Source organism: Amphibalanus amphitrite, unplaced genomic scaffold (assembly GCF_019059575.1).
Source record: "Amphibalanus amphitrite isolate SeventyFive unplaced genomic scaffold, NRLGWU_Aamphi_draft 000497F_arrow, whole genome shotgun sequence".
Lineage (NCBI taxonomy): Eukaryota > Metazoa > Arthropoda > Thecostraca > Balanomorpha > Balanidae > Amphibalanus > Amphibalanus amphitrite.
In genome coordinates, this window is record NW_024881991.1 from 53,291 (window position 1) to 64,680 (window position 11,390).

At 51.1% G+C, this 11,390-nt stretch overlaps 1 protein-coding gene across 2 annotated transcripts in view; it reads right to left on the reverse strand.

Annotated features, from left to right (window-relative positions):
• The window catches only part of LOC122392696 (adhesion G protein-coupled receptor L1-like), a 39,879-nt gene extending 35,267 nt beyond the window's left edge, over nt 1-4,612 (reverse strand). The window contains exons 1-3 of one of the 2 annotated variants that reach the window (XM_043387874.1): nt 3,278-4,612; nt 2,148-2,288; nt 1,480-1,734 (exon numbers count right to left, since the gene is read on the reverse strand). In XM_043387874.1, coding sequence (XP_043243809.1) covers nt 1,480-1,734; nt 2,148-2,288; nt 3,278-4,250 — 1,369 coding nt within the window. In that variant the 5' untranslated portion in view covers nt 4,251-4,612. Of the gene's footprint in view, nt 1-1,476; nt 1,735-2,147; nt 2,289-3,277 lie in introns of both variants that reach the window. The other variant, XM_043387873.1, reaches the window with a different exon arrangement.
• Nucleotides 4,613-11,390: the final 6,778 nt, after the last annotated feature.

The following is an 11,390-nucleotide window of genomic DNA, read 5'->3' on the forward strand; positions in this document are numbered from 1 at the left end:
TTCAGTGTGTCAATTTTACCTACATCTCGATGTTTGAGAGTGTCTAGAATAGCGTTCGCGCAAAACAGACGCTTTTCAATTTTCTCCCATTGACTTATAATGGAGAGGCCGCAAAATTGACCTGACCTTAGGTCACTGATATAAAAATTCCGAGATAAACATTTTATAGATAATGTTACTCTTATCAATCACTGAACGTATCAAGGCAATCGTTCAGTCCGTGTAGCTATGACAAGCATTCTTATTTTTTTCTGAGGTGAAGTCACTTGGCGTGACCTAGTGACCTGACGTTAGGCGACCTGGGTCTGAAAGTTTCACAACATGTGCGGCGCGATATCTGCGAAAAACCACAGGGGGGGGGGGTGTTCAAACCCCCCCCCCCGGCCCGGCGCGGGTTAATGTTGTCCAGTTTGTTACCTTTGTCCAACCAAGTCTGAATAGAACATTGGACAAAATCGGAAATCCGAATGTCCAGGTTCCGATTGGCACCAAGATAAAGTAAGGTTGAGAGAGTTTTTATCGATCGGAAATGATAGACGCTCTTTTAGGTAATTGAAGGGAGGCGACTTCTGTGAACTGAACGGTGTGCAGCGTGCAGATATTGATACTCTGCAACTACTCTGCAACTTTTATACTTGTTGTGTGTATTTTTGAATCGAGGGTATGCTTTAAATTGTTCTGCCTATTTGTTTATGAATTAAACAACATCGGTGCTGGCGAGATGATCGTTTTCTGGCACGTAAAGGCAGTATGTTCAAATTGCCTAACGGTATGGTAATTTGAACACACCGTGACTTGGTGGAGAAGTGAGGCTATGCTATTCATGGTATGCTCGGCTCGTCCAAAAATGAGACTTGCATGGTAAAAGCCAGTGAAATTTGCACTACTGAAACAGTTTTTGTTCATCCGGGGTTGAGCTGGAATTTGATACGACGGAAAGGACGTAAAAAATATGTTCAAATTACCCCACCCTACCCTACCGAACATATGTTCAACCCAAATTTCACCGAAACCACCAATGCCCATGTACCTAGCACTTTTCCTGAAGGGCAACAGCCCATGAGTGCTCGACAAACTACGATTGCTGGAAGCTAAGTGAGGTCATATCAGAGTGTCATTACGAGCCATGATAGGTGGCGAGTACCCAGCGACCTGTGCATAGATTGCCGATGCTGTGCCATAACTACTTGCTTGGCAACACGATGCAAGCGCGACAGATCTCACCAGAGTCCAGAACTGGTGCCAAAACGTACAAAGAAGAAGAAGAAGAAACTTTCCTACCAATTGTCTCCCCAACAAACCTTTGGTTTATTTGTGGTGACAGAACTGCCGAAAGTCAGAGAGGTTTTGCTTCGCATTGTATGATTTTCATTAATTATAATTCAAAGTTTTTATAATAGCTGAATACCCTACCAAGTATAAACCAAGAACGTGGCAAGCCGGACGGATAGCGCAGAGCATTTAGTTTGTACTCACATGAGGTGGTGGTTGCGGTGGGCAGCTCGCAGATGACGGCCACCGTGCTGGGCAGGCTGTCCGGTGGGTAGTAGCGCATTGTGGTGGTCTCGGCGCTGGCGCCCTGGATGTTCTCCCAGACGAGCACGTCGCCGGCTGTGGGCGTGCCGCTGGTGGTGCCGGCCAGCCAGCCGGCGGCCGGGTCACCGGGCCAGTCGGCCCACTGCACCGTGGAGCCGTCCGCCTGCACCGTGCCGCTGGTCACCACGTCATTCGTGTCTGAAAGGCGCGCGCACGGAGACGGGGCACAGACGTGTTACACGGCATATAGAGGTGTCTGACGGCACACAGACGTCATACAATATCGACGGCATGCAGACGACATTACCTGTCAAAATGCACACAAATGTGAGGCGGCGCAGAAATGCGGGGTCATAAGTAAGCGGGGTATGCGGGGTAAGCGGGGTCATCTGCCGCACTTGCAGCCATGCACGCTATTTATTTACTGCGCTTACGAGTTAATAAGTTAGTGACATTTATTTATTTCACTGTCGTACGTGTTACTGTTAGCCATTCCATTTAGTTATATCATTCGTTCGTGCATCTGTTACCAATTTTGGTCATGTCACTCCTTCAATCCAATCAATTCATTGGCATTTCATTCATTGCATTTTCTTTAGTCGCTTATTTACCTTGAAGGAAGCCCATGTCAACTAGCAGGATCTGAAACACGGAATCGCGCTCCTCCTTGGTCTCAACTGCCCAGGGCCGCCAGCCGCCGTTTGATAGTCGAGAGCACGCGTCGACCGCCTCCTGGTAGGTGCGAGGGTCGTCTGCCCGGGGGCGAATCAGATCAGTTGAGTGTGATGATTACGGAGCGAGCGAAGCGAGCGGAGTCTTTCCTTAGATTAACGGAAATTTCTGAGTATGAGCGGCCGGCCGGCCGGCCGGCCGGCCGGCCGGCCGGCCGTGCGGACGCTTTTGCGAGGCTTATATCTCAGCAACCACTTGACCGATTTACACGGGGTAATTTTTGTAGGGTAGCTTCATTCCTTCTACCAAGTATTGAACTATTCCCGATGCATGTGGGTGACCCCTTATGCACGTGCCACGTGCAAAACGAAGACGTGTCAGTTTTGTAATTGTTGCAATATCTCGGTAACTACTGGGCCGATTATGCTGAAAGTTGGCATGTAGGTAGGCACCCACTAGGCACTGCATATCCATGTGCCAGAGTTGGGGTGCTGCTGCACGTGCGCACGTGCAGGGGTCGTTTCCAGATCTCGAGAACGGCTGGACCGATGGCGCTCAAATTTGGTACACGGTTAGGGACCAGTTAGTGGGGTGCCGTGCACAAGTCAGTTGGGACCCATTTTGCACGTGCGCACGTGCAGGGTGCCGCTTCCAGATCTCGAGAACGGCTGGGCCGATTGTGCTCAAATTTGGCACATCGCTAGAGACCGGTTAGTAGGGTGCCGTGCACAAGTCAGTTGGAGGTACCCCCTCGAAATTTCGCACGTGCAAGGCCCACCCTCTCGCTCGCTCCGTTAGTCGCCCCATAAGGCGTTATACTGGTTTATCAGTTCAAAGCAGGCAGTAACTCGTAAAAAATACACCTAACACTATATGCTAAATATTGTTGCATTATATTTTATAACTTCATTTGGCGATTATTTATCCGTCATTTCATTCGATATTTAAAGTGTGTCAAAAATACGTTTTGCCAGTCGCTCGTACATTATAGCAGCCCGTCCTGAGAGTCATGTCCATTGTATTGCGGCCTCCCGGTCAGCCAGTGCCTGCCGGGTGGGCCGGTGTGTACCTGGTCGGGTCATGTCGCCGGTGACGGCCTCGGGTCGGTAGCAGCTGCCGCCGCCCACCTGGACGCCGCCGTCCGGACACGCCGAGTCCGTGAAGCCGCTCACCGACGACGAGAGGCCCGTCGAGCTGCGCGTCGTCACCGGCGTCGGCGTCGAGCCGGGGATGTCGTCCAGCAGGCGGTAGACGCTGAGCGCCGTGGCGCCGTCGGACGTCTTACCACCACACGTGGTGTCGTGAAGAACCTCGCCGGGGCGCTTGCACTGCTCCACGCACATGGCGGGGTCGAGCGACTTGCCAAAGAGGTCTTGGTCGCTGCAGTGGCACTCGTACAGCACAGAGTTGCCCTCGGACGGGCCGAGCGCCATGAACCCGCCGCCGAAGTTGACGCTGCACGTGTGCACGCACAGGTCCACCTGTTTGGCCGGCTCGTTGCTGCTGCCGGTGGAGAGGGCACACCGGTCGAACTGGAGATACACCGAGCCGACCTGGAAGCGCTCCGACACGGGGCTGGCCGGGGACGGCGGCCGCTCGGAGAGGAGTGCGGCGCCCCCCGCCGCCGGCTCAGTGACGGAGTACACGTGCAGGAGCTGCAGGCCGTCCGGCGCGGTACCGGAACAGTTGGCCGTCAGTTCCGCGGCGCTGACCGGCTGGTTCACACAGAAACACCAGCGCTGGCCGCTGACGGCCAGCAGCGACTCCTGCTGCTGGCAGACGGCGGCGCAGTCGACCCCGTCTGCTGGCGTGCTGAACGCCGCCCCCTGCAGCAGCTGGTCCTCCGCGGCCGTCCGACAGCCCAGCAGTCGAGATACGGTGTTGGAGGACGCCCTGGCGCTGGAGGACGCCCTGGCGCTGGAGCTGGTCATCAGCAGGACCGCCAGCAGCAGTGCTGGGCCCAGCAGACCCCTCCGCAGGGGTGGGGGCCAGTCGGCCGGCCGTCGAGGACCCGCCGATCGGTGCATCCTCCGCGGCAGCATGCGCCGTTCGGCTCAAACGTTCACAGCCACCGCTCCTGGTCAGCGCCTCTCGAACGGCAGACCAGTGCCGCGCCCTCGACGGGGCGGTGCTTCCGGCAGCTGGCCGCTCACTGATGTCGGCCGGGCTTCTGGCGGTGTCGATCATAGCCCTATCTTATCCGAACCGCCAGAGCCGCCAATGACAGCCTTATCGCGTCGGCAGCCAACACTGAGCTGATGTCAGCCGACAAATGTGACGCACACAAAGACGCAGTATACACACACTGGCCACCAATAACGGCCCGAGTGACGTCACTAGAATCACAACGGACCGGCCGACAGCACGATACCGGCGGTCGAACAACAGCGGGTGCACCACCTCGCACTGGTCCTGGAACATCTGCTTGTCGTTGACACTTTCGCTATCCCTCGCGGGTCGCGTGCCCGGGGGGCCGTTTTGCCCTCCCTAGTCGAGATTCGAGAACCACGCAACATAGCGACAAGCGGCAAACGGTGTTGGATAGCCCCATCAGGGAACTACCTTCTGACCAAATTTCATTGACCTAGGTCAAACTGATGACGTCACAGATCAGGTCAAAGGTCGAATTTTCGCCATTTACAGGCATTTCGAGAAATGCGTTGTAAAATCGAGTAAAATGCATTTCATTGAATATCATCGATGGGGAAATGTTCGTCAAACACATATTTTGCTATTTAAAGTCACTGATAACAGGTCATGTCACAGAGGTCAGGTCACTGAGGGTCACAATATGAAAATATCATGTGATGCTGGATGCATGTTTTATGGTCCATTTTATATGACAAATACGATTATGTGGGTCAGGCAGCCTTTGGGGTCAGTTCAGATTATGTTCTGGTCAAGGTCAGGTCAAGGTCAGGTCAAATTAGGTCAAATTTCAAAGTTGATATTTTGCATAAAATGGGTATCGATTCGATGCAGCTCGTCCCGGGGAATCCAATGGTGGTTTTTGTTTTGCGCTACGTGGTCTAGAATTGCTAAAAATTGAGTTAAAAAATTGACGTCATCAATTTTGAACAGTTTTTTCGCTATAACTTGGCCAAAAAGGGAGGTATCGAATATCGATCTAAAATTTGGCATCCTACCTAGGTATATCATAGACCACATATAGGCCGGAATCGCGATTCGGCGGCGTAATTATTTTTTCCAACCAAAGGAAGGCGCTATACGGAGAATATCCCATTGCGTCATTGAAAAGTGACTTACACCTCCGTCCGGCCAGCTGGTTGCGTGGGGTAGTGGTTAGCACACTCGCCTCGTGATCGAACAACTATGGTTAGGTGACTAGGTCCCCGCCGCCGGCCGAAATTTTTGGCGCGTTGCCCAGCCAGCAATTCGCTTGGGCTGAACTGTGGCAAGCGTCGGGCAGCTTGGGCTTAGCTTGGGTTTGCCCACTTTGATCAAAACCAATGTATTTTTTACTAGGGCTGAGCTGGGGCATGCCGCAGCTATGCCCACGTGCGGATAGCAGTAGCTCAGCCCGACATCTGCCCGCGCATCCAAAACAGGCTTAACTTGGGCGGAGCGCGGGCTGATCAAGCTGGCTGTGTCCTTCGGCTAACTGGAGTAAAGCCGAAGCTTAGCCATACTTGTTCGGCTGTTCGCGCATGCGCAGTTCTGCGCCAATCATGTGCAGCGTTTGTGACAGTCTGTGCGCTGTGCGACGAAACGACACACCGGTGTTGGGGCATTTGGTGGTTGATGTTTGGGCGCGTGTGACAGCGCGAAGAAGGGATAGTGCTCACTGCTCTTATCAAGTGGACTGGCATGGAGTTTTACGGTAGGTAAGTGTATTGAATGGTGCGCTTGATCGTATGTAAACGTCATGATTTTGACTGAGTTTGACGCCATCAAACATGAAGCTGAATAACTGTTTAGCCTGGCGACTTATACCCTCGCTCAGAAAAGCTGCATTCCGTGCCTTTATATCTTTGTGAAATACTAGCACTTCTGAACCAGGAAAATGAAATACAAAACACAAATATTTATCTACTTATCACCGACCACGCTCATTATCTGTCCGCATTTAAAATCAAATGAACATTTTATACGGATCAATGAGAAGTGTTTTTACAGTATTAATGCATCAATAAGTTATTTTTCAAGCAAACATGCAATGTAAACTAGATGCCGGCAGCGCTCTTGCGTTGCCTTGGGCCAGAATTGGAGGAAAGGTACTGAGGGCACACACCGGGCCAAACCACCGAAACACAGACTGAGATATATGGCCTTGGACTGAGCCAAGACTGAGCTTGGACTGAACCTGAAACTAACCGAAACATCCCAAAAATGTTTGGAAGCACGTGAGATTGGTGTGGACATCTACCTACAGTAAGATATGAATTAACTGCACGTGCATAGTTCATGTCCCCGGCACCCCAGTGCAGTCATTTTCTTAACATCCTGTAGCGTGTGTCTAGTTCTATCAGTGTACCGACTTTTGTGTCGCTAGCTCGACGTTTCCCGGGACCAGAGGATCCCTAGTCAAAACCGTCATCCGCCCCCCGCACGCGCAGCTTGCACCCCTCGGATATTATCTCGCCGGAATGTCATGACTCTATGTATTCTTCTTATGACCTGCAAGTTTTGAACCAGTTAGAGCTGCCGTTTACCCTGCAGGCGTGGCAACGTACGAAGGGGTGCAATCGGCTTGCACGTGCATAGCTCATGCACCACGGAGTTTAGCTCAACCAAATGTGCACTATTTTGGAGGCCTTGCCTGGGACTACCATTGAACCGATTTTGAGGTTGATAGCTCAAAATTTCTTTGAACCAGAGGACCTCACGTCAAAACGGTTTTCCGCCCCCAGCACGTGCAGCCTGCACCCCTCGCAGACGGTGACCCCCCTGGAAACTGGTTCAAGGTGTTACCGATGTGTCCCGCCAGTGTGGCTTTGCCCGTGACCTCGGATTGACCTGTAGCCTTGACAAAAAATTTCGTGTCACCGAAACTTTGAAACGGAATAGCATGTGCCATGAAGCACTGAGCGAACCGAGGCCAGCACCAAAAGTTTACCTCGCCGGAGACGAATCGAACGGTCCCACTTTCGTCCCCGATCGGTCCACCCATTTTGACTCCAGGTCCAAAAAAGCTTGGACAAACTCACTCACTGACAAACAGGCTCAGCCGAACTTTTTTTCAGCGACCCACCAATGGGAATTTCCGGATGCAAAAGCATGCTATCGCATGCTTTTGATCCTCCAATTCTGGATTAAACCAAATTAATCTCTTTTTCAGGTACGTACCATCAGAGCAAATGGTTCCAAAAAATGGAATAGTTAAACCAGGACCGGGTGGACGCCGCAGTCGCCCTCGCCAAGTGGTTTAGCGGAAACTGCCTGCTTATCCAGAATTGGATTTTTTTGCATCCGGAAATTCCCATTGGTGGGTCGCTGAAAAAAAAAGTTCGGCCGAGCCTGTTTGTCAGTATGTGAGTGAGTTTGTCCAAGCTTTTTTGGACCTGGAGTCAAAATGGGTGGACCGATCGGGACCAAAGTGGTACCGTTCGACTCGTCTCCGGCGAGGTAAACTTTTGGTGCTGGCGTCGGTTCGCTCAGTGATTCGTGGCACACGCTATTCCGCTTCAAAGTTTCGGTGACACGAATTTTTTGGTCAAGGCTTCAGGTCAACCCGAGGTCACGGACAAAGCCACACTGGCGGGACACATCGGTAACACCTTGAACCAGTTTCCAGGGGGGTCACCGTCTACGAGGGGTGCAGGCTGCACGTGCTGGAGGCGGAAAACCGTTTTGACGTGAGGTCCTCTGGCACAAAGAAATTTTGAGCTATCAACCTCAAAATCGGTTCAATGGTAGTCCCAGGCAAGGCCTCCAAAATAGTGCACATTTGGTTGAAATAAACTATTTGGTGCATGAGCTATGCACGTGCAAGCCGATTGCACTCCTTCGTACGTTGCCACGCCTGCAGGGTAAGCGGCAGCTCTAACTGGTTCAAAACTTGCAGGTCATAAGAAGAATACATTGAGTCATGACATTCCGGCGAGATAATATCCGAGGGGTGCAAGCAGCGCGTGCGGGGGGCGGATAACGGTTTTGACGAGGGATCCTCTGATCCCGGGAAACGTCGAGCTAGCGACACAAAAGTCGGTACACTGATACAGTGGCGCAGCCAGGGGGGGTGAAAGGGGTGAGATCTCACCCCCGTCTCTCATCCTAGGGGCCCACCGTCGATTCGAACTGTAACGTTATGCAGCCTGACAATTTTTTATCACTAATGTCAAGGTCCGTCATAGGACTGAAAAACAGTCTTCAGGCATGATAGCCCCCCCCCCCCTTTAGGATTTTTAGTCCCATTTTATTATTTAAGGGGGTACATCCAAGGCCCGATTGAACTAATCCAAGGCCTAGGAGGGCCCGTTCCATGGCATGAGAGGGCCATTTCAGGCCTGAGTGGGCCCATTTCAGGTCTGTGAGGGCCCATTTCAGGCCTGAAGGGGCCCAGTTGAAGCTTGAGAGGGCCCATTTCAGGCCCTAGAGGGCCTGTTTGAGGCTTGAGAGGGGCCCATTTCAGGTCTAAGAGGGCCCATTTGATGCCTGTGAGGGCCCATTTCAGGCTTGAGGGGGTCCATTTCAGGCCCTAGAGGGCATGTTTGAGGCCTGATAGGGCCCATTTCAGGTCTCAGAGGGGCCATTTCAGGCCTGAGGGGGCCCATTTCAAGCTTGAGAGGGCATGCCCTAGAGGGCCTGTTTGAGGCCAGAGAGGGCCCGTTTGAGGCCAGAGAGGGCCCGTTTGAGGCCTGAGAGGGGCCCATTTCAGGCATAAGAGGCACCATTTCAGACCTGAGAGGGCCCAGTTACGGTATGAGGGAGCCCTTTTTCGACATGATAGGGACCATTTCCGGGCTGAGGGGGCCCATTTCAGGTCAGAGAGGGCTAATGTCAGGCCTGAGAGGACCCATTTCAGGTCCTTGAGGTCCTATTTGAGGCCTGAGAGCCTGAGAGGGGCCCACTTCAGGTCTGAGAGGGCTAATGTTAGTCCTGAGAGGGCCCATTTCAGGTCCTAGAGGACCTAGTTGAGGTCTGAGAGGGTCCACTTCAGGCCTGAGAGGGGCCCATTTCAGGTCTGAGAGGGCCCAGTTCAGGCCTGAGAAGACTCATCCCAGGAATGAAAGGATCATCCTATCCTATGTGTGGGAGGGTCCACACCGGTCCACACCGGTCCATGATGGCTCCAAACTGACACCTGTGACCTGAGGCTCCTGCACCGGCTTTTGAGGGGCCCACCGACCTCTGATAGCCACCACGCAGGTCTCAAAAGACCATGTCGATTGTTGATATCTAAACCTCCAAGTCTTGGAAGGTCTGTGCTCTATGCAGATTCTTGATGGCTTTACGTGGGCTTGTAAACATCCCGAACTGGCTCTAGACTAGCTCGACAGCGCCCCGCAGAGCAGCGCCCCAGGTTTTCCAGTTTTACGCCCCTGAGGGGTGTTTGAATATTCCCTTCTAACCTGACTCCAGGGTCACGTAGCGACAAGTGCGGCGGTAGGCGGCTTTCTAAAGAGCGTCGAAAATCATGGAGAAATTACTTCAGTCATGTTGCAGTTTTTACTGTATGCCTGGCCTATTCAAATACATTAGCCAGAGGGGTGTGGTAATAACTGGTGTAAGCAAATTGACCACGGTCAAAAATGCATTACCAGAATGCATTAAGCCAACATTTTGGGATGGTCTCGTTCCTATGTCGGCTAAGAGCTTCGGTCCAGAAAATAAATTTATCGTTGGCATACAGTAAAATACATACCAAACTCGGCCGGTGATAAATTTTCAAGACCTCAGTCCTTACTGATTTTTGAACTCGGCCTTCGGCCTCGTTCAAAAATCCAGTAAGGACCTCGGTCTTGAAAATTTATTTACACCGGCCTCGTTCAGTATTATATAACACCAAAGCCCACGTCATCATGTTCATCGAAGGAGAAGTTTCGCCTATTTCGACACTCGAGGACATATATAAGCTAAAGCGCTGAAAGTGGGTTCGATAGCTCTCTAACGCGTGCAATCAGCCATGGGGGGGGGGCGTATCGGCCAAACCCGATCATAATTTAAGAAGGCTAGAAAGACGAGAAAAGCAACAGATAGCTGTAGGATGTTTCAGAATCGTAGAGCCAGAGGTCATTTTTCGATTATGTCATCGCTGAGGTCATTAAAGATGAAATTATGATGAAATTATGATAAACACAAAGACAAGATTACGACGAAAAAATTCATGTTTTTATATTTTCACAAATAATCGTATAACTCGTGAACCAAAGAGCTAAGAGCTTCGCGAAACAACTCATTCGATAGGCCTTTCAAAACGCTTTCGCTTTTAAGATTTGACCTCAATGCCTCATGCCAATGGTTTGGCAACAGAGCAGAGGGCAAAACCATCTAAATAGTCGCATTTTACCAAAATAGTTTTGCTAAGAATTTTTGCCAGAACTTTGGTGAGAAAAAATATGAGACATTTACTTTGTCATCATTCTCTTGTTAACATGCATCGAATGTTAACCTATAATTTCACATAAAAAGTTCAACTTCTAAATGTGACCGCAGATCGTTAGGTTAGGTTAGGTTAGGTTAGGTTAGGTTAGGTTAGGTTAGGTTATTGACAAGTTCATGATGGTCATCAACTGATCCGTATAGATGATTAACACCTTCAAGACAATTTCATTACTCTACCTCGTCTCCTATATCAAAAGTAATAGTCGAAAAACTGATGTTGAGCTCTTTTAAAAGCTTTTTGACCTAGCCCGACCATTTGAGTGGCCGCTGGCCATCAATTGCACGCTGTCCATCAAATATGAGCAGAATGGTCGTGTTTCTGTAAATATGCTGTTGTTTTTTACGTGCCTCTTCAGATCAAGAGATATTTGTCCTTTTCCCCGATTTGGCTGGTATGGTAATGATCAGGACAATGATCTGACCTTTCGTTGTTGGTAAGGGGCCCCATTAGGTTGAGGGGGGCCCACTTTGCTGGGGGGGCCCATCACGAACGTCTCTCACCCCCGTCGTCAGAGTTCTGGCTGCGCCACTGCACTGATAGAGCTAGACACACGCTACACGGTGTCATGAAAATGACTGCACTGGGGTGCCTGGTAGGGTAAGGGCGGGTAAGAGTA